Raw genomic sequence first — 26,816 nt, 5'->3', positions numbered from 1 at the left:
AATTCACAGACCGGACAAGGTAGTTTTTTCTAGTTGCAAAGTTAGACCTAATCAGGGTTCCTAGTTGGCTGGTTCAGAATTAAAGGGGGCTAAAGGTAGAAAGGCAGGAGAAAGCCTTTCAGGCCTGGTCCAAGGGTTTCTTCGTTTTCCCTGGCAAAGGGGAGGTGATGGAGGCAGGAGAGATGTCAGCTGCAGGGAGAGTGTTTGAAGATCAGTCTGGCAGGGAGAGCTTGAGTTGGAATGACTTAGGGAAGTTAAGGGCTGGGGCAGATCAAGGCTGGGAGGCCTGGGGATGCTTTTGGAGACAGCAGGCCTGAGGTCAGAGGTGGCACTGAGAAGCAGAAGAACTGGATGGGCATTAGACACAAGGAGACAGAGCCATTGGTAATGCTGGGAGCTAGAATCAAGTTGAAAACTAAGCTGCACTGATCCTCTTTCTCCTCAGGCCTTGAGAATCACTCCTGCCTTAGGCCTCATGACTGCCAGGAGGTGCCAGGCATGGTTGGCAGATGTTTTATGTTTACTTTCTAGTCAGTATCAAGGAAAGTGTTGAAATCAGTCTGAGTTTGAGAGAATCAGGTCCCCTCTCTGAGTGCCTCTAGTTCTGGATTGTCTGACAGTCACAAGACCAGAGGTTTTCAGGCTTTGTGAAGCAAGGGAAATCTTAGGTAGCTTCCCCCTTTTACCCTCTCCAAAGGATGGTGCTGCAAGAAACAGCTACCCCTTTTACTCTGTGTGAATGGAGACTAAATGGGGATTTCACAATTAATTCTGACCTTGATGTCAGGTATCCACAGTGGGGGTGCTGTGTGTGGGGTACACAGAGGTGAAAGGAATAGATGGGTCTCCATTCTCATGACTCTGGTCCTGTGAAGAAGGAGACTTGACCAATAGTCACACTCAACCATATGTGATTAGAAGTTGTAAAAAGCCCAACAGAGGGGACGTTGACGGGGTCCAGCATAGAAGAGGACTTCCTTTAGATTGAGTGAAAGTGGGAAGGGCTCATCTCTTGGGCCTGAGACCAGCCAGCATGGGTGGGGCTCAGTGCGTGATGGGGAGGAAGGGTCTCACTTTGTCCACTGACTCCATGGGTAGCAGCCGCTATTATCTCCCTCTGCCTAGACTTACCTTGTAGCCTCCTAGCTGGTCTTCCAGCTTTCACCCTATCCTGTCTCCCTCACTTCAAGTCACTCCCTCCTTCCATCCCCCAGCAAACTCTTTTCTGCACAGAACACTGGTGATTCTTTATAGAATGAATCACATCATGTCAAACTTCGAGCCTCAGCTCATTAACAGTCCAGAATTTTCCTGTGGCCCACATTACCTAGCCCTGGCACCCACCTCGCCTCCCAGACCTCCTTCCTCACTTTGCCCCTCTTGCTCATTCTGCTTTAGGTCCACTGGCCTTGCTGCAGCTTGAGCCACACTTGTCTCAGGGTTTTTACACTGGCCTTTCTCTCTTTCAACAAATGTTTGCTCCTTGATTTCGCCCAGGTATTTGCTCAAATGTTTTCCTTCTCTGCAGAGGTGCCTTCTCTTTATAGATAGTATTTTTTCACCTGTTTTAGTCTTTTTCCCAGCACTTTTTACTATATGACGTTACGTTCTATACTTTTTGCTAATCTTTCCCACCAAATGAAAGCCATAGGAAGGTCAAGGTCCTTCAAGGTCAAGGTCCGCAGTCAATGTCCTTGTTGTGTCTGCTGATCTCTCCCTAGGACCTGGACTAATAATACCTTGCACATAATAGATGTTTACTAAATATTCATGAAGGAATCACCATTCATGCTGGAGAAGTAGGCCAGTTAAGAGGACTCGGAGCCTTTTGAGACCTACAGGATTTTGTACTTTATCCTAAGGGCAGTGAGACCCTTTTAAGCGTTTGAAGCATGGGAGTGACAAGGTAAATTTCAGAGGTAGAGTTTAGGAGATGTGTTTGGCTTGCAAATGGGAGGTGAGGGAGAAGGAGGTGTCAGGCACAACTACAGATTCTTATGAAGAGAAACAGGATGGGTGGAGGTGGCATGTGCTCAGAGGTGTGATTTGGGGAGGGGACCCTGGATATAACACAAGAGCTTGAGTTTCCATGAGATGCCTGGGACACCTGTGGGGGTTGGGGGTGGCAATAAGGGGCTGGATGTGCAGGATTGAAGCGCCACCAGAGGGCAATTGTGCTGCTCCCTAGAGAGGGATCAGGGCTGCGCATCCCATGTCATGAGCTGAACACCAAGGCTGTGTTTCTTGTTTGCGGTGATGAAAAGTCTGTTGCTTCAGAGCTTTTAAGTCTTTCACAGGTCACAAGTAGCCATCTTTCTTCCTTGAAGGTGAGGTAGGGACCCTTGCCTTTTTTTTTTTTTTTTCTTTTTTACTGATTTCCTGTTAATGAACTGGCTGCTCCCTCAAGACTGACTGGATGACCTTGGACAGGTGAAGCTTTTCGAGGTCCAGTTTCCCATTCTGTAAAAGACCCATTATAACCATTATCCCCTGAGGGTTTGGTGAGAAGTCGATGAGATAATGCAAGTAAAACATAGGGCAGGGAGCATAATCAATACCCATTATTTTTATTTTTATGTATAGCTATGTATCTTTAGCTTGCTCTCACCTTCTCACTTCCTCCCCTAACATCACAGAGAACTCACCCATTCCAGACTCCCAGGTCCCAGGAAGTCTGAGTCTGGTGCCCCGGCCCATACACGATTATTCCTCCCTTGAATGGCTGTGTGTCTCTTTTCAGGATATTAACCAGAAACTCCAGGAGGACAACCAGGAACTGAGGGACCTCTGCTGTTTCCTGGATGATGACCGGCAGAAGGGCAAGAGGGTGTCCCGGGAGTGGCAGAGACTGGGCCGGTATACAGCGGGGGTGATGCACAAGGAAGTGGCCTTATACCTGCAGAAGCTGAAGGAGCTGGAGGTGAAGCAGGAGGAGGTGGTGAAGGAGAACATGGAGCTCAAGGAGCTGTGTGTGCTGCTGGACGAGGAGAAGGGCACGGGCTGCGCGGGCAGCCGCTGCTCCATCGACAGCCAGGCCAGCCTGTGCCAGCTCTCCGCCACCACAGCACCCTACGTGCGGGACGTGGGCGACGGCAGCAGCACTTCGAGCACGGGCAGCACCGACAGCCCCGACCACAAGCACCACGCAAGCGGCGGCAGCCCTGAGCACCTGCAGAAACCCAGGGCAGAGGGCAGCCCGGAACACTCCAAGCACGGGAGTGCCAGCCCCGAGCATCTGCAGAAAGCTAGGGCCTCCGGGACCCCAGATCACCCCAAAGCTCTCAAAGGCCCTAGCCCCGAGCACCACAAACCCTTGTGCAAGGGCAGTCCAGAACAGCAGAGGCACCCACACGCAGGGAACAGCCCGGAAACGCTGCCCAAGCACGTGCTGAGCGGGAGCTCTGAACACTTCCCGAAGCACAAGCCAGGGAGCAGTCCTGAGCACACCAGGCACAGCGGAGGGAGCCCCGAGCATCTGCAGAAACACGCCCTCGGTGGGAGCCTGGAGCACCTCCCCAGGGTCAGGGGCACCAGCCCCGAGCACCTCAAACAGCATTTCGGAGGGAGCCCTGATCACAAACACGTGGGTGGAGGAGGAGGCGGCAGCGGCAGCGGCAGCGGCAGCAGCAGCAGGGAGGGCACCCTCCGAAGGCAGGCGCAAGAGGATGTGTCAGCCCATCACCGGAATGTCTACAGTGGCATGAACGGTGGGTCAGTACGTGCTGCGGAACTGGGGCAACTCTGTAGACAGTTAAGATGATGAAAGGCTTGCCGGCCACCTAAGAAAGTGCAGGTGCCAGCAGGCGCTGGCCTGGAGGTGGGTGGGGAAGGGCAGCATACATTTGCCCCCAGATTATGATGTGTGTTACTCCCCCTCCATTTGTCCTAGGTTTATGCATTTATCAGGTAGCCTGGAGAATGTTGGGGAGGAGGGGGCAGGGGAAGGAGAGGAAAACAATAATTCTGTGGGACCCTGAGTAGTTAGGGTGAGATCTTGGTCACTGAAGATAAAAATAGAACCAATATAAGATTTCTGTATCTTGAACATTTTCCTAGTTGCCTATAGTTTCTACAGGGCTCTACTGAGACAGGTGACCAAAGCTTTTTGAATCCAGTTAACAGCTTATGTGCAGGAAGAAATAAGTATTTATTATGAAAAACAATAACACTAAAAAAGAACTAGGACATCCTTAAATGGCATGAAACTGGGTTGCCACATGCCTGTAAACATGCCTTACTTTACGCTGAGGATGTTTTGCATTGTGTTGGGGACTTTAACAGGAATCTGTGACTTTTCTTTCCATCTGGAGTGCGTCAAATGATTTCCTTCCCAGTTCAGTCAAAACCCACCCAATCCTCTCACCAAAGTTCCTCAAATGTATTCTGAGTAGCATGCTCTTTTACATTGTGAGTTGTCTTTTTGGTTGTTTAAACGTTCCCTTTAAAATGTACAGATGTGTTTGGACATTCTTTTGCTTTCCAAAACTTAACAGCCACTACCTTTGCTGAAGCAGCCCTAAACCTGACTCCAAACCTTTTGGAAGAGGTTTAATTTTCTGCATCTTGGTTCTGAAACCACTTTGAACTCGAGAGAAAATAGTTTTCTGTTTAACAAAAAAAATCCTCACAGTTCTTTTATGTTACATGTGACCAAGTTAGAACTAAAACGACTGGTTTTATGAAGTGGAGTTTTTGCATCCAAAAAATTTCAGTATCTGAGGTTTTTCACTTTATTTGAAAGCTGCCCCAGAGTCTGTGTGCGGTCAGCTCTGAGCAGTGGTCGAGGCCACCAATTTTAGCAATGACACAAAGGGGTAAATTTTCAATATTATACTTGGGGATTTACCTGTTGGATTTCATTTCATATGAGATTAGGATCTCATAGTGCTGAAAATTGACTCTTGAAGCTTGGCTTCTAATACATCCAATATTTTAAGCACAGATTTGGAACTGGAAAGAGCAGGAAAGGGCGAATGCCGTTGCTTTCTCAGTTGTGTGTGCTGGGAGGTGGAAGCCAGGAGAAGCCAATTCACTGTTGTGTTGAGGCCACCGCCTAGCTGGCGGGGCTTTTACTTTGCTGATGGCACCCTCCCTTGCACTTGCTCTTTCTTGGGGAGGTGGAGGAGTGGCCTGATTGCAGGGCAGCCTCAGTTGTGTAGTTCTCGAAAGAGATGAAAGTCTTTTAAAAAGATATTTTGGTTGTGTTGCTGTCACAGAATCTATGTATCATCAGCCATGAAACTTGACTTCGGGGGTAACGGGTTAATGGGAAGGTAAAGTTGATGACTTCCATTTCTTGATTATTTTTTAACTAGCATGACAAGTAAATGTGCACACTATTTTGAAGAAATTTTGTATCTTGAACCAAAATAAAGATTACTTAAGGGCAGGTGGTTCACTTACAAAACAATTCTTCTTGCAAAAGGACTCATTTAAATAAAGAACTTCTCTAATTAATGTATGATTTAACTTACCAGAAGGGATTTTAGGTGCAATTTTTAAGCAATTTGTGCAAAGTAAGGCCTGTCTCTAGACTGAGAGGACATTACATCATGGAATCTTATTGCCTGAGTTCAGACAAATTTCAAAGGAAAATTATTAAAAAGACTTTTTAAATTTAGTTAAAAATTTGATGTAACATAGATGTATTCTTTAGAATGAAACCATAGCTTCTTGTTTACTTCAGGTTTTCTCTTTCAAAAGTGACAAATCTTCTGACAGTTGATATCCTCACCAAAGTGCATTTGTAGTCCATTTGCATTGCATTTTTATTTCAGTAATTAATTGGAAAATGAAGAGGCGCGATGAGATGTTTATGGATCATCAGCCTGGAAACTTGGGCACTGGTAGCTTGTGTTTATCCTGCTGTTACAAATTAATTTTTTATATGGATGATAAGACATGACTTTTCAAAGTTTTAAATCCCCACACACTTTAGTTGAATTACTGGCTTATAAACAGATAGGAATCAGGAGCGAGGTAAATCCCAAATTGCAAATTTGCTGAGTCATTTACAGAGTCCTTCAGTGTGGGGTTGGAGTGATGGGTGTTTTGGATGAGCATTTAAATGTTTTTGCTCGAACACAAAGCAGGTGAAAGTTGCGAGGGAGTCGTCTTGTGTGATTTGGCAGGTGTAGCGTCACTCCCGACTTACGGGTCTACTGGTAAGCCATCCCTAGTTGTGACGATTATACATCCAGATGGCTGTCAAAGTTTCCTGGGGTATCGAGATGGCAAAATTGCCCCTGGTTCAAAATCACTGCTTTCCAGCAGCGTTTTTCAGTTTGGCTGCAGGTTAAAATCACTGGGCTGACTTTGTAAAAACACTGATGCATGGACCCCACATTCTGATGAACATTGATTTATTCTGGCACTGTCCTGTGGGCACATTGTAAAAAAGAACCCTTCAGGTGATTCTAATAAGCAGACCAGGTGGAAGCCCCTAGCCAAGGTGCATGGTTGTTGGATAAGATAGGTTGTTGTGAGTGAAGCTCTTAAACACCTAGGCAGCCTGGGAAGAAGGAAGTTCTTTCCTTTGTTGAACTCCAGAACTGAGAGGACTGATCACAGCAGCTACTGAAAACCTGCACCCCTCAAAACCCCAGCCTAAGGCTATCTTTGGGAATGTGGGTTGAAAATTTGAGTTTTTGGTGGGTGGGATTATTAGGTTAATTTGGAGAAGCTCTGACATACGAATCATTTAAGGCTACTTTTTAAAGCCTTCAAATTAAGATAAAGAAGCATGGGGGTTTCTAACTTATTTCCAGTGGATGCTTACAGTGCATGTAGATCACATGGGATCTGCCATCCTAATGGCTTTTTCCCACAAGAGAACCCTGCATTTCAGATCTCTCAGTTTATAGGTTTTACCTTGAGTTTTAAGATTGCTTCTGATTCTCTGTTGAGGTTACTAATGAGGAGATGAAAGATGCTGATAACACAAAAATGGCCTTGTCTGTTAGGAATGAGATAACCTGTGTGTGGAAGAGCCCAGCAGGGTTTCTCTGAAGCTAGGTTGACTGTGAGTTCAGTAGTGGTACATTACAGCATGAGTGGTCGCTCTCATTCATCTTTTGTTTTTGCTTAGAAAAAGTCAGACCACCACTTATGAATGCATTGGACAATAGAAATTGACTGTCTCTTGGGAGAAAAATGTCAGCAGTTACAGTTACAGAAATACTACAGAACTGATTTTAAACTGAGGTTCTCTGACTATATTTTCTATTGTGTGAGCTAACACAAGAGGGTTAAAGACCTTGATAACAGTTTTTGATCTTCAGGCTTCAGTATGGTAATTTGGTAGCCTTATATACACTTTGATAGGACAGAAATTTTAAGAAATTTTGAAAAATATAATCGATTATACTCTACCTGTTTATTCAAAGCATGTTGCATTTATCATAAGAATAAATTTGTTTTAATGATATCGGTCAGTTCAGTTGCTCAGTCGTGTCCGACTCTTTTGTGACTCCATAGACCACAGCATGCCCGGCCTCCCTGTCCATCACCAACTCCCAGAGTCCACCCAAACCCATGTCCATCGAGTCGGTGATGCCATCCAACCATCTCATTCTCTGTTGTCCCCTTCTCCTCCTGCCCTCGATCTTTCCTAGCATCAGAGTCTTTTCCAATGAGTCAGCTCTTTGCATCGGGTGGCCAAAGTATTGGAGTTTCAGCTTCAGCATCAGTCTTTCCAATGAACACCCAGGACTGATCTCCTTTAGGATGGACTAGTTGGATCTCCTTGCAGTCCAAGGGATTCTCAAAGAGTCTTCTCCAACACCACAGTTCAAAAGCATCAGTCCTTTGGTGCTCAGCTTTCTTTATAGTCCAACTCTCACATCCATACATGACCACTGGAAAAACTATAGCTTTGACTAGACGGACCTTTGTTGGCAAAGTAATGTCTCTGCTTTTTAATATGCTGTCTATGTTGGTCATAACTTTCCTTCCAAGGAGTAAGCATCTTTTAATTTTATGGCTGCAGTCACCATCTTCAGTGATTTTGGAGCCTCCCAAAATAAAGTCTGACACTGTTTCCACTGTTTCCCCATCTGTTTCCCATGAAGTGATGGGGCTGGATGCCATGATCTTCGTTTTCTGAATGTTGAGATTTAAGCCAACATTTCCACTCTCCTCTTTCACTTTCATCAAGAGGTGCTTTGTTTCTTCTTCACTTTCTGCCATAAGGGTGGTGTCATCTGCATATCTGAGGTTATTGATATTTCTCCCGGCAATCTTGATTCCAGCTTGTGCTTCCTCCAGCCCAGTGTTTCTCATAATGTTCTCTGCATATAAGTTAAATAAGCAGGGTGACAATATACAGCCTTGACATACTCCTTTTCCTATTTGGTACCAGTCTGTTGGCCATGTCCAGTTCTCACTGTTGCTTCCTGACCTGCATACAGGTTTCTCAAGAGGCAGGTTGGGTGGTCTGGTATTCCCTTCTCTTTCAGAATTTTCCACAGTTTATTGTGATCCACACAGTCAAAGCCTTTGGCGTAGTCAATAAAGCAGAAATAGATGTTTTTCTGGAACTCTGTTGCTTTTACGATAATCCAGCAGATATTGGTAATTTGATATCTGGTTCCTCTGCCTTTTCTAAAACCAGTTTGAACATCTGGAAGTTCATGGTTCACATATTGCTGAAGCCTGGCTTGGAGAATTTTAAGCATTATTTTACTAGCGTGTTAGATGATTGCAATTGTGTGATAGTTTGAGCATTCTTTGGCATTGCCTTTCTTTGAGATTGGAATGAAAACTGACCTTTTCCAGTCCTGTGGCCACTGCTGAGTTTTCCAAATTTGCTGGCATATTGAGTACAGCACTTTCACAGCATCATCTTTCAGGATTTGAAATAGCTCAACTGAAATTCATCACGTCCACTAGCTTTGTTCTTAGTGATGCTTTCTAAGGCCCACTTGACTTCACATTCCAAGATGTCTGGCTCTAGGTGAGTGATCACACCATCGTGATTATCTGGGTCATGAAGATCTTTTTTGTACAGGTCTTCTGTGTATGCTTTCCAACTCTTCTTAATATCTTCTGCTTCTGTTAGGTCCCTGCCATTTCTATCCTTTATTGAGCCCGTCTTTGCATGAAAAGTTCTCTTGGTATCTCTAATTTTCTTGAAGAGATCTCTAGTCCTTCCCATTCTATTGTTTTCCTCTATTTCTTTGCATTGATCGCTGAGGAAGTCTTTCTTATCTCCTTGCTATTCTTTGGAACTCTGCATTCAAATGGGTATATCTTTCCTTTTCTCCTTTGCTTTTTGCTTCTCTTCTTTTCACAGCTATTTGTAAGGCCTCCCCAGACAGCCATTTTGCTTTTTAGCATTTCTTTTTCTTGGGGGTGGTCTTGATCCCTGTCTCCTGTACAGTGTCAGGAACCTCCATCCATAGTTCATCAGGCACTCTGTCTATCAGATCTAGTCCCTTAAGTCTATCTACACTTTCACTGTATAGTCATAAGGGATTTGATTTAGGTCATACCTTAATGGTCTAGTGGTTTTCTCCACTTTCTTCAATTTCAGTCTGAATTTGGCAATAAGGAGTTCACGATCCGAGCCACAGTCAGCTCCTGGTTTTGTTTTTGCTGGATGTATAGAGCTTCTCCATCTTTGGCTGCAAAGAATATAATCAGTCTGATTTCGGTGTTGACCATCTGGTGATTTCCATGTGTAGAGTTTTCTCTTGTGTTGTTGGAAGAGGGTGTTTGGTATGACCAGTGCATTCTCTTGGCAGAACTCTGTTAGTCTTTGCCCTGCTTCATTCTGTACTCCAAGGCCAAATTTGCCCGTTACTCCAGGTGTTTCTTTACTTCGTGCTTTAGCATTTCAGTCCCCTATAATGAAAAGGACATTTTTTTTGGGTGTTAGTTCTATTTGATGACATAGAATGCTTAATATTGGAAACATAGTTTAAGATATTGCAAAATATCTGAGGGGCAAACTATTATTGGAAAACCTAGATGACTTACAGAGGTAATTTCTAGTAGAATGTAAGGTTTTCAGCTGAACTGGCAATAATAGCACAAAGCTATAAACACTCTTGAAATCTTGGGGACCGTTTTAATCTTCTAAAGAGATTATCCTTATCATCTATATGCTCTGTGTGTATGTATGTATGTATGTATATATATTTCAGTAACTTTAATATTATGTCTAAATAATGCCTGCCATTCGGCTGATTGATTCTGTTTAGCATACACCTTCAATTGCATTTGGGTTCAGTCACATAAGCTGTGAAGCTGAAGATGAATTATTTTCAGCTGATCATGGTTTTGCTTTTTAGACCTAGTTGAAATCAATTAAACATTTGTAGTTTGGGGTCCATTGCAACTTTTCAGAAGATATCCACAGTAGGGTAATACCCTTGAGTTAGTAATGCTTTCATCTTTTTAACTGAAATGATTCAGAAAAAGCCTAACTTACAACAAAATTGTGGTGACTATTCCATTTCATCTGAGAAGTCATTTTCACAAGTGTCAAATGAATAAGACAGTGATTGCTGTAAGGCTCTACATTTACTCATAGTAATGATAGATTATTCTGGAGACACCAGTGTGGGGATCATATTAGTTAAGCTCCAACTGTTTAAAATTAAGAATGTGAAGGCAAACCTTGCAAAAACTGAAAAAAAAAAAAGTTTTGCTTGTATAGCACCAATGGGCTAGTGTGTGCTGAAGTCTCCTGGAGGAGGGCATGGGAACCCACTCCAGTATTCTTGCCTGGAGAATCTCATGGACTGAGGAGCCTGTGTGTCTCCAGAGGTGGCCGTAGTCAATAGGGTCGAAGAGTCAGGCTTGACTGAAACAACTTAGCATGTACACATGTGCTGAAGTCTATGGCCCTAGACTCTGAAATTTCTCGTTTTAGCCACTTGTGATATTTAGAAACTCTCAAGCTGGATAGAGCTGTGAGTCCCTATTTTAGATGGCTCTTCTTTATTTTTTTTCCAATATCTACTTTTAATAGAATTTCAGTTACTCTAGTAGCAGCATGGTGTCAGCAGTATTCCTTGCTGCTCTTACCTGGCCTGATTTTAACTCATTCCCTCGCTATTCCTAAATTCTGCTCTGCTCTAAGGGTCGTCATACCTTGGGGAAATGGATGACCACACTGATAAGAAAGAACTGTGTTGAAAACAAGAGTAAGTGACCTTGAAGTATCCTCTGTGAGTAAAGTGCACAGGCTTTAGTGCACGATCCATGTGTCGTGCATTTATCAATTATTTGGGCTGAAAAAGTAAGTTTTTGCTTGTTTTCTGGGTCTTGACTGTTTTTCAGATAATTGAAGTGTTTCTTTAATACAGGGGTCCCCCTACCTTTCAAAAATTTGCTCTACTGAAGACCTACCTTAGTACCTGTTTTTGCTAACTTAAATCTAAAGAGGATATTCAATTTTATGGAAAAGTAAAAAGCAAAAATAGCTTTCAGGGTTGGTTTGGCACTGAGCCTCTGGAGACCCAGTGGACACCCCAGTGGTGAGGGCGGCACCACCAAGCTCCTTCCCCAGGAAGCACACTCAGCATCAGGCCACCGTAGCTTTGCACTGTGTCTGTGAGCATCTGTGCTTTATCTCGATTGGCTTTGTACATCTGTTAGCAAGATGTGTCTGAGGCAATTGCTGCTTCACTTTGCGCCATTTCAGCTTACAAACAGTTTCATAGGAACACTCATTTTTTTCTGATAGCAGGAGAACCTGTTAGCAACTCAGCAATTTTTGCTCCTTCGGTACTACAGAACAACCAGGTTGCTCTTACTACTACTTTAATACATAGCGTTTATGACATGCTTTGTGAACATTTGAAGAAAAACACTTATTTTGAACTGGATCCTGGGAAATATTAAAAGTTTCATTTTATGAAATGGGCTGATTCTTCAAGAGTTCTAGGAAATTTGTGATTCAACATCAAGAGTAGACCATGGGTCACTTGAGAAATCAGATGTGTGAAATCTCAGCTCTAATTTCTATGTCTCTAATCTGCAAGAGAGTGAGGTTCAAGTTACTGCTGCTTCTGCCATAAATTGCCTTCTCTTTTAGAGTGCCATTTGAGAGTTTCCAATAGAAAGAGTGGCTGCTCTTTCAGAGAGGGGAGATCCTTGAGCAGCAGAGTGGCAGAAGAGGTGTTTAGAGAGGAGAAAAGAGCAGAAGAATAGCAGCTTGTTTCTTTATCCTTAAAAAGGCAATACTGATTTGTCCTCCTTAAGGAAAGACAATGGCTAAATTATTCACACCATTGAGTTGTTTACAGTTTTCATGTCCCAAAGAGTTAAGCGTATTACAGCGCTAACATACTTGAATCATTATGGAAGGGTGCACAAAGTCTTGGGAGTTCGTCTTAGCCCTGGTTTGAAATTAGGCACATCCCTGATGGCTCAGAGGTTAAAGTGTCTGCCCGCAACGCGGGAGACCCGGGTTCGATCCCTGGGTCGGGAAGATCCCCTGGAGAAGGAAATGGCAACCCACTCCAGTATTCTTGCCTGGAGAATTCCATGGACAGAGGAGCCTGGCGGGCTACAGTCTATGGGGTCGCAAAGAGTCGGACACGACTGAGCGACTTCACTTCACTTCAATTAGAAATAGATGAAAGTATGGGGAGTAATATTTTTTAGTGTTTTCCTTTTTCAGATCCTTAGTTTTTTAGGCCCCTCATGGGCTTTTCTATGAGACAGGATATGTAAAGGAGAAAGGTTGGGTTTGATGATTGCTCTAAGTTTATATTTCAATTATTTGCTTTTCTCTCTCTCATGTGCACACTGCATTGAGTGTTCTTACATGCCTTTTTAAAAAATTTTTATTTTTACTTTACAATACTGTATTGGTTTTGCCATACTTTGACATGAATCCATCAAACATTAAATGCTTTGAATTTGAAAATACTGAATGACTCCTTCCATTTTCAGCTACATAAAGGAAAGTGACTACTTACATTTTAAAATCTCACAGACAAGATAATTATATAACCATTTTTGCTTGCTGCTGTAGTTGAGGGATAGAATGTTTTGGTTACCTTTTGATGACCAAAATTTTGAAGATGGTTTCTGATTCCTGGGTTGGTGTTTCTAGTCAGACATGTTCATTGCTATGTTAAACTCAGAATTTTGTCTTCTAGTCTTGATTATAAAGGAAACTGAAAGGCCCTCTCATCTTTCTTCCAATTATTGAGGGGGGCATCTTTTGGCTTTTAGGGGTGACCCTGATCTGGCTGATGTGCAGCTGCAGCTTCCTGAGTGTCCATAATTGCCTCTTGTGTTAGAAATGTTAAGTGTGAATTGCATTTGGGAGCATAGATACATGTGTTTGTACATATTTATTTTATTTGGTTAATTGAGAATGTCTATTTCACTGCTAAACAATTAGGACACTATCTGATAACACTTGGAGCTGTAAATTCAGTTCCGTCGCTCAGTCATGTCCGACTCTGCAACCACATGGACTGCGGCACGCTACCAGGCTTCCCTGTCCATCACCAACTCCCGGGGCTTGCTCAAACTCATGTCCGTCAAGTCAGTTGAGCTCCAACTTGATGGAGCTATAAAGTCCTCTCCATTTCATGCACTTCTGATTGAGAAAATTGACTTTCAGAGATGTTCAGTGAGTTGTTCAAGGCCAATTGCGATTTAGTAGAGAACTAGAATCCTGTTGACTCCAGGGCAAAGCATCACTTTTATAAAGGTATTTAATCTTCCAGACTTTGGAGGTGCTTGATGTAAGGGTAGTGTTAACAAAGATGCTAAATAGAATAGGAAAGCAGTCTTCCTGTATTCCTGTTGGAAATTCCAGAAAACCAGCGAATTGTGATGATGAGTGAGTGAGACAGGGCAGATGTCAGTAGACTTGGGCCTAGAGAAGTTGCAGAGGAGACCTGGAGATGCAGAAGGGGAGCTGGGATCGCTTGCCCCTGCTTCAGTTAGATGGGGTGAACTGTTCACAGCTGGGTGAACAAGTCTTGAAATGCATCCCTAGTAGAAGGAATATTCCTGCTCTTTTCTTGAGAGACCAATGGCTTTCTTGCTCTTCTTCCTCACACATGGACTCATCCCACCCCAGGACCACATTCCTTCAGATCAATAGTCTTGTGAAGATGGGCTGACGTTAGTCCTGTCCTCACACATCTGATGGTCTTCACAGCCAACGGGCTTTGTCTGGAGAAGTGTCAGCTTCTAGACCACAAGAAACACAAGGAAAGACCAGGAGCAAGGGGTTAGACCAGATGGCAACACCAACTGCTCTCAAGGAATTGTGTTTTTAATAACTTTGCGTACTGCAAACAAAACTAATTAAGCCTGTTTTTCTGATTTATGCTACTGTCGGCAGAAGTAAAGTACACTTTCATTACACTTTTGATGTCATTTAAAAGGTCAGAATATCTGAGTTGCAAATTTCTGTTTCAAGCAGCCTGGTCTGTTGAACTACTTTTGAGAATTCAAATTAACTGTGCTTGTTAATTCAGCATCTTTTCAATTTTTCCTAAACTGCAAGTGCCAGTTCACCTATTCACCTAAACAGTGTAATATAACACTGAAAGACAAGTCACTTAGTCGTATCTGTAGGTGATGGATTCCTAGTGAATCACAGGAAAGTGATGTAAAAGTCAACTTACAGGAAAGAAGGGGAGAGAGTGAAATTACTGGACAAAGGCTGAGGGAGGGGGGTGCCTTGAGGAATGTCAAAAGATCTACCTATTTGGTGGTGACCCTTGTTGCTAATGGGCAGCAGTCTTATGTGATTGGCAAGGCCAGCTGCCTTACTGTTACAGGACCCAACCAGAACTGACCTGGTTATGGAGCTGTATGGGAGGGCAGGGGGACTGGCTGAATTTAGCCATTTATTGTATATAAAGGGCACTTTGGAAGAGAATACATTTATGATTATGATCAATTAGAGGTCTAGAAATAAGCATTATTCAGGTGGGTTTGTCATGAATCAACTTCCTCATTGTAGTGATTTTCATGAGAAACCATTAGGAATCAAGGAACAGGCTTGAAAATTGCTTGATTTTATAGTGTTCCTTTAGCTCTTAAATGGAGAGCAGTACTTAGTCCTTCTTACTGTTACACTATATGCCATATGGTTTTCACCCTAAACTGCTTTTGACTTTTTCTTGTTGCAATCTCAAAATTGTCTACTTTGGGTTTTATTGGCCTAGCACATAAATCTATCTGTAATGGAAACATTGTTCTTGGTAGAGTCTGACTAGCCATGTATACAGTGGGCATTTATTTAAAAAAGAGAGCTAGGTTACTACTATTATACTTATTCACAAAACATAGCTAGTTATTTTTACATTTGTAGGTATTGGTGGAATTTCACATTTTAAAGGAATATGCAGATCAGTTCAGTTCAGTCGCACAGTTGTGTCAGACTCTTCGTGACCCCATGGACTGCAACACGCCAGGCCTCCATGTCCATCACCAGCTCCCAGAGTTTACCCAAACTCATGTCCATTGAGTTGGTGATGCCATCCTCTGTCATCCCCTTCTCCTCCCACCTTCAGTCTTTCCCAGCCTCAGGGTCTTTCCAAATGAGTCAGTTCTTCACATCAGGTGGCCAAAATATTAGAGCTTCAGCTTCAGCATCAGTCCTTCCAATGAATATTCAGGACTGGATTTCCTTTAGGATGGACTGGTTGGATCTCCTTGCTGTCCAAGGGAATCTCAAGAGTCTTCTCCAACACCACAGTTCAAAACCATCAATTCTTCAGCGCTCAGCTTCTTTATACTCCAACTCTCGCATCCATACATGACTACTGGAAAAAACATAGTTTTGACTAGATCAACCTTTTTTGGCAAAGTAATGTCTCTGCTTATTGAAAAGCTGTCTAGGTCAGTCATAACTCTTCTACTAAGGAGCAAGTGTCTTTTAATTTCATGGCTGCAATCACCATCTGCAGTGATTTTGGAGCCCTCCAAAATAAAGTCTATCACTGTTTCCACTGTTTCCCCATTTATTTACCAGGAAGTGATGGGACCAGATGCCATGACCTTCATTTTCTGAATGTTGAGTTTTAAGCCAACCTTTTCACTCTCCTCTTTCACTTTCATCAAGAGGCTCTTTAGTTCTTCTTAACTTTCTGCCGTAAGGGTGGTGTCATCTGCATATCTGAGGTTATTGATATTTCTCCTGGCAATTTTAATTCCAGCTTGTACTTCATCCAGCCCAGTGTTTCTCATGGTGTACTCTGCATAGAAGTTAAATAAGCAGGGTGACAATATATAGCCTTGACCTACACCTTTCGCAATTTGGAACCAGTCTGTTGTTCCATGTTCAGTTCTAACTTGCTTCTTGGCCTGCATACAGATTTCTCAAGAGGCAGGTCAGGTGGTCTGGTATGCCCATCTCTTTCAGAATTTTCCACAGTTTATTGTGATCCACACAGTCAGAGGCTTTGGCATAATCAATAATGTGAAGTCTAGTGAGCCTTAGGAAGCATCACTACGAACAAAGCTTGTGGAGGTGATGGAATTCCAGTAGAGCTGTTTCAAATCCTAAAAGATGGTGATGTGAAAGTGCTGCACTCACTATGTCAGCAAATTTGGAAACTGCAGCATTGGCCACAGGACTGGAAAAGGTCAGTTTTCATTCCAATCCCAAAGAAAGGCAACGCCAAAGAAGGCTCAAACTACTGCAGAATTGCACTCATCTCAGACACTAGTAAAGTAATGCTCAAAATTCTTCAAGCCAGCCTTCAACAGTACATTATCTCCACCACAGTTTGGCCTCAGATCAAATAACAAGGAGGGAACACAGCCCTGCCCTCCAACAGAAATTTGGATTAAAGATATACTGCGCATGGCCTCGCCCATCAGAACAAGACCCAGTTTCCCCCTCAATCAGTCTCTCCCATCAGGAAGCTTCCATAAGCCTCTTATCCTTCTCCATCAGAGGGCAGACAGACTGAAAACCACAATCACAGAAAACTAACGAATCTAATCACGTGGACCACAGCCTTATCTAACTTAATGAAACTACATGCCATGCCGTGTAGGGCCACACAAGACAGACAGGTCATAGTGGAGAGTTCTGACAAAACGTGGTCCACTGGAGAAGGGAATGGCAAGCCGCTTCAGTATTCTTGCCTTGAGAACCCCATGAACAGTATGAAAAGGCAAAAAGATAGGATACTAAAAGATGAACTCCCCAGGTCAGTTGTGCCCAATATGCTACTGGAGATCAGTGGAGAAATAACTCCAGAAAGAATGAAGACATGGAACCAAAGCAAAAACACCCAGTTGTGGATGTGACTGGTAATGGAAGTAAAGTCCGATGCTGTAAAGAGCAAATTTGCACAGAAACCTGGAATGTTAGGTTCATAAATCAAGGCATGACGTTCACAGTTCATGTGCTGTTGATGGCTGGCTTGGAGAATTTTGAGCATTACTTTACTAGCGTGTGAGATGTGGGGTATCTCCTCACAGTTGCCCCAGCACCATGTGGCTCTAGCCATCCTTAAACTGGCATATGGTACACTAGCTTTATAACTTACAATGAAGCAGTCTTATAAACTTCCTTTAAGTGGTATTTATTTAAAACATATGTCAAAACAGCTAAAAGTTATACATTTATTCATGGAGTTAAAGTGTGATACCCTAACTTCATAAAAGGAGATCTGGGTATAAACTGGCTTTGCCACTTTCAATGTTGCACTTTGCTGTACGACCTTTAGCACACCACCCACTTCAGTGGGCAAGATAATTTATCTCTCAGATAAGGGGCTTGGAATACATTTTTTCTAAGTCAGTAGTCTCAGAATTTGGATTTTATAGATGTATAAAACCTGAGAATAAACCAAGAATTGCCAACTTTCTATGTTTGTTAGGTAAGAACTGCTATAAAACGATCATCTATTAACACCATCTGTCACAAAAGATCATTTGAACATTTAGAAACAAAAGATACTATTTACTAAAGTGTAGGTTTTTTCCCTCACATTGTACTGATAACATCTCTACATCTCTGCTAAACTTTTTTTGGGAATAGTAACAACATATAGCCTGGCTTTCAGATTCTGCGATGCAATGTGAAGCACATGTCTAGCGCCCAGCATGTTTGTGGACTTTATTTTTATCTCAGTCATCATAGAAAATCTAGTTTCAACAGCTTGACATGTTGATAAGCGCAGAACCCCACAATGTTGATTTCACTTAGGCAGAGTCTAGGTGAACTGATGGAAACCGGGAAGTACAGCCCATGTACCACTTCCAGCTTCTTGCTCCTCTTAACAAGGACGGGACGACTAGAGACGCATCGACTTGAGGGCCTGACCTGCTTGGACTGGGGGCTCCTCTCTGTGCATGTGAGCCCATCTGCCTTCTCCAGAGTTTGTGCAGCTGGGTCTGGGCTCCTCACAGTGCAGTCAGGATGTTACCCTTGAGGGCTTCTGTGCTCAAGTGGAAGGTTCACTGTGTATGGCACCACCTGAGAACTGTGGCACTAAATCCTGCGCTGCGTCTCTGCGCCTTGTCAGGAGCTTGTTGGGTTTGCAGCATTCACCCAGCAATGTCCAAATAGACCCAGTCTCTTTAGGCATGGTGACAGTAATGATTGAATACCTCATGAGTGAACAGGGAGCTCTATAGGCCATAGCAAAGGTGTCTTGGGATTTGCAGCATCCTGGAGTTTGATGTAAGATTTCTTCTCTTTGGGTGGTCTTAGGTGGTAGGCTGCAACTGGGTTGGCCATGGGTGAAAAATGCATTCTGGGTCAAGATTCTTATTTCCCGGTGGCTTAGTGGGACAGTGCTCTGGAAAATCAGAGTGGAGGAATTTATTTTCTGCTCCTTTGTAAACCAGATTTCCTCAAATCTCTTTGCCACCTTTGTACCAAATGGAAGAGGATGGTTTAATCAACTCAAGATCAAAAGAGAATAAGCCAGTGGTGATGCAGTGTCGCCATACTGTTCATATGTTTTTGTTATGTCCCATCTAGCCAGATGTTGGTCACCTTTTCCTGGAACCTTGAGGTGAAAGAGGAGCCATTCTTTCCAGCATTTAGCACTTTAATCCTATAACTTCACAGCTGGAGCTTGGACTACTTTGGAGGGAGACTCTTTGATGAAACTGAGTGGGTACCATGAACTGAAGGGAAAGGCAAAGTTTCATTGTAAAGCTTTCCTTAGCTTATCAGCCAGGCACATGTTCTAAGCAGTATTGGGGTAACAGATTTATTACAACAAATTAAAGGCTAACTACAGCATGTCCTAAGATAAACAGCATAGCCAAACAAACATAAATGACAGTTGGGAGAATCACGAGCTGGTAAAAGACTCAAGGGTGTGGGTGGGAGCAGAAAGCCAAACTCTGCTCATGTTTCACTTGCTTTGTGTAAGTATCTCCACTGTCTCATGTGTAGATGAGAGATGATTGAAAATGACACATGTATGAAGGTGGCTCAGTGGTGTTGGACTCTTTGCAACTTCATGTACTGTAGCCTGCCAGGCTCCTCTGTCCTTGGGATTTTCCAGGCAAGAATACTGGCGTGGTTGCTGTTTTCTTCTTGACGGAATCTTCTCTACCCAGGGATCAAACCTGGGCTTCCCACACTATAGGCAGACTCTTTACTGTCTGAGGACACGGGTATAAACACAAGTATTCAACAAGTGTTTGTATGCTCCGTGTGGGTGCAGCCTGGTGATACATCCTTTATGAGGGGGAGCAGAAAAGTGAGCCACATGCCCTTCATACTAGGAATTAGCCATCCACCTTGTCCATGGGAGGAGGTGTGTGATTATGAGCCAAGTGGACAGAGTGAACTCTGGGTGCTGTGGGCCCCTGTGAGCCTGAGCGCTGGTTCACATTCTGTCACGTCAGTGCTGGCTGCTCAGGGAGCCCTGTTGTCAGGCTGGGTCTTGGGAGGAGTTGAATTTAAATTCACTGGCAGGTGGGTTGAGGATGTTTGGAAGAGACTATGTGAACCAGAAATGCACAAACAGTATTAACCACGAGGGTGGGAGCAGGTCTGTGCTGGATATCTTTGTTAGGTGATGCTGCAAAGTGGGTAGAGGCTAGATTACAAGAGGGTATTGCTTTTCATTATTGTTTCCTAGTAGACATTAACTTCTCATACCAGGAGGAAAGTAAAATGTTTTCCATTTTTGGGACCTTTTGATTAAATGAAATAGACCAGAAAAGCTAGTTCATTAGCATTAAAAAAAATCCCTTGTTAGGATTTTTATAACTCAGTTTAATTTCTTTGTTTCTTTTCTTTAGGATTCTTGGAGGAAAAAATTTTTAGTGATCAGTGCTTGAGGGCTTTATGTACCCAAATTTATGCTACCATTTAATCCTCTTCCATTAGTTTTTCTAGCAAAGGCTATGCTGAGTTACAGTTCTTTTTTACTGGGCAAGTTTTACAATTAGGGTCATCTGCTAAGAAAACCCATCTTTCTGACTAGTATCTTTTCAGTCAGTAATAAAGATGTGATAAGGTTTTGGGGAAAATATAGCCTCATTCTCCAGAAGGCAGACATACACTGCTAGGTGCAAATCAATAAATTAATTCTGTTAAAACAATAAAGTGAGAAAAATATTCTTGGAACCTGTTGACCTTTGGGTTGGTGTAATGTAAAATTAACCTAATTTAACCTTTATGTTTCATTCATTCTGATGTCTCTCAGATACGGGCCAAATTTACTCTTTTGATCTCATTTTAGCCCTTGTTGCTGTATATTCAGTCTCAGATGGTTTTTAAAGTGTTCCACTGAGCCCTGGCAGGGGCGGGAGGAGCCAGACTCTGCCACCCGCAGCAGATGACCACAGGTGCCCTTCACCTGGGGCAGCCCTGCATTTAACTGGCTTGTTCACACTTCTGCTTCAGCTTCTGTGGATCAAAGGTGACTTTTTAAAAAGTTTGAAAACCCATGATCTAACCCAGAGAGGCCAAAAGAGGCAACATTTGGATGTATGAACTGGGTTTCTGGACCAGAGAATAGATAGTCCCAGATAACACCATTTCTTGATTCTTCTTCTCGCTGAGGGTGTGAACTTGGTCTCAGCTGTGATGATAGGCATGTTATGAAAACACACATTCAGGTTAATTTATAGGCCTGGGGACTGTCTTTTTCAAAGGCAGACGTTTAAATTAGTGCATCTTCAAAAACCTTCACCTTCAGGGTCTCCTCCTTTAGTCTACCATCTGTTCTTTATTTTGTGATGCCCTCTGGGGCTGGAGAAGAAACAAAATGTAAATTCTTTGAAGGAAACCAAGCCTTTGTTAACCTCTACCGGGAGCTGCTGAGGTGTGTGCTGGTCATTTTGAGTGATTTTCATAGTAGTGACAAACTTTTCTAGAGAAATGTAACAATGTTTATCGTTGAATCTACCAACAAATAACTTTTTTCTGTTGGAGCCTCCCCTTTTCCTCTCTGTTCTGTGGAACTACTTGGGCAGATTTTATGTTTTCCTAGCTTAATTAGATAAATGTAATCTTTATTGTTACATCAGTAGGTTGCCATTTGAAAAGGTCGTGCTTGAGTTTTAGGGTCATTTAATGGCCTCATTGACTCAATTCTGAGTTCTGACCAGATTTATTTATTGAAAAGCCAGCTTTTATTCAGGATACTAAATTATATTAGCTCAGAAAGAGAAGATAAATTGGTAATTTTATCTATAAAATGAGGCTTTGTTCTAGATCTCTGCCCTTTCTCTTACATACACATACTCTCTCTCACAAACATACGCCTAATCTTGTACCACCACCAAGGTGTTAAACTCACTAAGGATACAGTTCATTGCAGCAGAGCATTTTGAAGCAGTGGTGTGTTTTTTTTTTTTTTTTACAGCAACACAGGAGCCTCTGCTTTCCTGTAGTCAGGGCTTCTGGAATCCTGGGTTCAGGTAAATCAAAAAGAGCCTGGATTGATGAATGGAAGCTTAGAATTTATGGGGCCCATGGTGAAACACTTGCCATGGGGTCAAGAAGTGTCTTGAATCCAGCTTGAGTCAGAGAAACTTTCACAGTGACTTGACAGGCTTCAATATAATAATTTCCAGTTTCTACCTCATTCTCCTCTTCCAGGCTCACCCAGTACACGTAATTAAAGGGAGGTAGGGGAGGAGAGAGCATTATCCGGAGAGCTGGCAGTGAGGATGTTCCTCCTGTCTCCTTGTAAACTCTTGGCACGTTCTGGTCTCCAGAATTCTTTCATAACTACCAAAGAAACCAGAATTTCCTTCTGTACCCTGTATGGAATGTCAGAAATCCCTTGGTTATAATACTCTGCTGCAATGAACTCTATCCTTAGTGATAGGCAGATAGGAGGCAGCAAGCATTCTTCACCATCACAAGAACTTCCTGTGCGTATATGCCTGGGGTCTAAATCAGGCAGAAAGGAAAGGAAGGAAGGAATCCTTTGGCCATGGTGTCAGTGTCTGGCCATTCTGAGCTATATTTCTCTGAGCAGGTGGAAAAATGGTGGCATATTTGAATTTGCTGTCAGAGATCATATTTAAGTTGTCTTTCATATTTGGTCTTGATGTGATAATTTCTATCATAGTTTCCTTCTATAGATGACTGTGGTACAGTGATTTCAAACAAAGTAAATAGAATGCTAATTTGTTGAATACAACCTATTTAAAAGTAAACATTCTTATGGATTCTCATGTGCCTTCTTTTCTCAGCTTCTTATAAAGAAAATTAAGCAAAATCCTAGTCACAAAAAGATTAATTTAGGCCTGGCTGATATTTGGTAAAACTTAGAGATACAAATGGGCTTCCCTGGTGGCTCAGCTGGTAAAGAAAAGAATCTGCCTGCATTGTGGGAGGCCTGGGTATGAATAGACTCTGTTTTTTTTTTTTTTTCCCCTGGAAGTCAATGTTGACTTATATACAAAATTTCCTATTTCATAGTTTAAATGAAAGTGGCCTCTTTTTGGTGGTCTATTTAATACTTTCATTTTGGCAAAGGTTTTATTCTGTATTGGGCTGTAATGAACTAGCTTTACTGCTAGGTCACCATCAGAGACAGAAACTTGGGGGAATTTGTCATTTCTGTTTTAGAGACTTAATAATTCACATCAGTTTAAGACCTAAGTGAATTTAGACTGGGTTGTGATTTTGTCTTTGTGGAGATGCCAAAATACATTATGAAGGAAGATGGGACACATCACCTATTGAAATGGTTCTTTATTCCTCTGTTTATGAGTGCTTTTGCTCACTGAGTCATGTCCATCTCTTTGTGACCCCAGGGACTGTAGCCTGCCCGGCTCTGCTCTGTATGGGATTTCCTAGACAAGAAGACTGGAGAGGCTTGCCATTTCCTTCTCCAGGGGATCTTCTTTTATCTTTTACTGAGCTTACTACTAGGTACTGGGCTTCCCTGGTAAGTCAACTGGTAAAGAATCCTCTTGCAATGCAGGAGACTCCGGTTCAATACCTAGGTTGGGAAGATCTCCTGGAGAAGGGATAGGCTACCCACTCCAGTATTCTTGGGCTTTCCTGGTGGCTCAGCTGGTTAAGAATCTGCCTGCAAAATGTGGGAGGCCTGGGTTCTATCCCTGGGTTGGGAAGGTCCCCTGGAGAAGGCTATGGCAACCCATTCCAGTATTCTTGCCTTGAGAATCCTCATGGGCAGAGGAGCCTGACGGGCTGCAGTCTATGGCGTTGCAAGGAGTTGGACACAATTGAGCGACTAAGCACAACACACAATGTAGCACTAGGTACTAGGCTCAGTGCTCCTTTTTATTCTCCAGCTGAACTTTTATTCTCCAGCTCTGCTTTATAGACTATGGATCTCAGGCCTGCTGCTTGAACTCACATTTGGGACTTCCAAACTTAGTGATCCTTGAATTTTAACATCAACCCCATGGCTTTGGATGTTGGAATGTGGACCTTAAAATCATTTGGAGGTTTAAAACTAAAGCAAATCCTAGAGTGCTTTTTAGGAATATTTGGGGGAGTATCTCAGACTTATCTAGAGCTGTTTCTTGCCTAGCGTGGTCTATGGCAAAGCAGCCATGAAAGCTGGTGTGGCGCAGAGTGGCGATGGCAAGGTGGTCTGAACCACTCACTGACTGTGTGCTTGTTGAAAGAGGCCAACACCATGTGCATATCCTTGTGCGGCTGTAGCTTCTGTATTCTACATGAGGAGTTGTAAACTAATGATCTAAGTCGCAGTCATATTTCATTTGGCCCATAGTTTTCTAGCAGTTGGAAAAGTTGTGTACAAACCTAAATTTCTGTCTTCTCTTGATAAGTGGGAGGGTCTTCTGCCACTGGTCACGCACTCCCACATGGTACTGGTCAGCAGTTGCAGTAGTGGCTGCCTCTTTAATGGAGGTGTTCTAGTTTTCCGCTGCTGGGTAACAGACCGTTCAGTACCTAGCGTTCTAAAACAGCAACCCTTGCATCACGTTCAGGGATCCTGTGGGTCAGAAATTTGGACAGTTTGGAGTGGAGATGGTTTGTTTTTATTCCACAGTGTCTGGGTCCTCAGCTCGGGGGACTTAAATTTTGGAGGCTGAAATCATCTGGAGGTATTGTTATTCACATGTCATATGCTTGGCTTGGGATATCTTGGGGTTGCTTGGGCACCCTCCAAATCTGTGTGCAGCTCCCGGTCTTTCCATGTGGTCTTTCTCTGTGTCTTCTGTGACTTGGCAACCTCAGGATAATCAGGCTTGCTACCTGGCAGCTCAGCCAGCCAAGAGCAAGAGTTCTAGCAGAACCAGGCAAAAGCCACCTGGCCTTTTCGGATCTGTCCTCTGAGGTCATACCGTGTCTCTTTCCTTGCCCTCTATTATTGATTGAATGTCAAGCCCACCAACTTGTAAAGAGAGATTATACTCCTCCTCTCATTGGGCTAAGTGTTGAGTAATTTGCAACTCTGTTTTAAAACTGCCCAAGGAGGCAAAACACATCTCCCTATTACCAATACATGCAATAAATATCGATGCTTTTCTCTTTTCTACCATCTGACTGCCGGGGAGGGCTTTGGGTAAGGAATTACTGCTCTTCCTTTGTACTTCCAAATGTAGATGAACCCTAAATTCTAGTTAGTTTTTTTTTGTCAACATTCATAATGGTAAATCTAAGTGTGTCCTTTGGGGAAAGGAGTGGGATGCAAAGATTGCTCACATGACAAAGTTCTTTTGAGAAGCTTTGTGTGATTTTTTAACTGGGAAGATAATACACCGAGGTGTAATTTGTGCTTGTATTGGCCGTGTCCTGTATCTGCACTTGCAGAAATGTGTTATCTTACCCATGTATTCATTTCCTTATTTCTTGTTCTTGGCCATGTGCATTTCCTTCTTTGGGGGAAGATGGGCCAAGCCATTTGTTTATTATTTTTAAAATATCCTGTGGGTGTTACCAGCGTTGTTGTAAATAGTGAAGTTCTTGTTTATTGTTGTTGCACTAGTAGGAATATTAGAAACAAAGCAACCACAGGTTGCTTATATTTTCTTTAAAAATTAAGAAAAACTATCTAAAACTAGTGCTGTTGTCTCCCTTTTCATTTTTACCAACTTCTCTTCTTCCAGTGAAGGTATCATCATTGTCCTGGTTGGAACACTGGGTGTTATCCAGTCCTTTTCTTGCCCATCACCCTAGGCTGTCAAATTTATTTAACCTTCTCTGTATTCGTTCTAAAACTACTATCCCCTAAAACTACTGTTGCTCCCTTGGCTCAGCCTCTCATCACTGGCACTTCTGGTAATCGGCCACCTACCTGTATGTTCTTCTCATCTCTAATCTCCCATTCCAAACTGTCCTGTTTTACAGTGATCTTCCTAAACTATCAGATCATGTTAATTCTCTGCTACTGACAGTAGCATCTCTGTGCCTCTGGATAAAACTCAGCCTTCTTTCAAAATGGCACAGGATGTCATAACAGAATGAACTGCGTGTGGCTGTAAGACCTCATATCCAAACTGCTGTTAACCTGCTCCAGGACATTCACACCCTAAGTTACTCTGGTCACAACTGGCCACTTGCTCCCAAGTAGTTGCCAGGTGCACTTGGCCATATTCTAAACTGGAAGCCTTTGCTGGTGTTCTGTCATTTCCATTCTGTTCCAACTCAGTTTTGGGTTTCTGTAACATTCCAGAGTACTTTTCCAGTATAATAATGTGTTTACCACCTGCTTTCACATTCTAGTTTAGATTTTTTGAAGGCAGAAACTTATCTTTTGTCTCTGTATATCAATCCCTGGCATATGTAGGGCTGTTGGTAAATGTTGATGGAATGGTTGACTGGTTGAAGCCCACCAGTGATTCCATTCCAAAATTACTCTTGTGGAAGGGCAGACATATGATGGGGGAGAGAACCCTGTTCCGTTATTATTGGCAGGGGGAAGGCATCCTTCTCTGCTCTTCACACTGAAAGGGAATGTATACAAATTGTGTATTTGGGAGGGGAAGGAGGCAAGATCTTTTTCTGAAAACTATATATTCTGATAATGTACATGTGTGCGGTCATGTCTGACTCTGTGCAACCCTGTGGACTGTAGCCTGCCCAGCTCCTCTGTTATGGGATTCTCCAGGCAAGAAATAAGGAAATGAATACATGGGTAAGATAATACATTTCTGCAAGTGCAGATTGTACCTCAGTGGATTATCTTCCCACTTAAAAGATGGGAAGCATAGAGATGCTACTGTCCCAGCATAGAGATGCTACCGTCAGTAGCAGAGAATTAACATGATCTGATAGTTTAGGAAGGTCACTGCAAAACAGAGGACAGTTTGGAGTGGGAGATATTAGAGATGAGAAGAACATACAGGTAGGTGGCTGATTACCAAGAGTGGGTTGCTATGCCCTCCTCCAGGGAATCTCCTGACCTAGGGATCAAACCCTCATCTCTCACATCTGCTGCATTGGC

At 42.9% G+C, this 26,816-nt stretch overlaps 1 protein-coding gene across 11 annotated transcripts in view; it reads left to right on the top strand.

Annotated features, from left to right (window-relative positions):
- CCDC85A (coiled-coil domain containing 85A) overlaps positions 1-26,816 on the top strand; it is a 227,532-nt gene that overhangs the window by 5,829 nt on the left and 194,887 nt on the right. For 8 of the 11 annotated variants that reach the window (XM_069583269.1, XM_069583271.1, XM_069583268.1 and 5 more), the window contains exon 2: positions 2,741-3,707. In XM_069583269.1, the coding sequence (XP_069439370.1) occupies positions 2,741-3,707 (967 nt within the window). Of the gene's footprint in view, positions 1-2,740; positions 3,712-26,816 lie in introns of all 11 variants that reach the window. The other 3 variants (XR_011255669.1, XR_011255670.1, XM_069583270.1) reach the window with 1 other exon arrangement.

Source organism: Ovis canadensis, chromosome 3 (genome assembly GCF_042477335.2).
Source record: "Ovis canadensis isolate MfBH-ARS-UI-01 breed Bighorn chromosome 3, ARS-UI_OviCan_v2, whole genome shotgun sequence".
Lineage (NCBI taxonomy): Eukaryota > Metazoa > Chordata > Mammalia > Artiodactyla > Bovidae > Ovis > Ovis canadensis.
The sequence above is the reverse complement of the archived record's forward strand: the minus strand, read 5'-3'. Positions and strand labels throughout refer to the sequence as shown.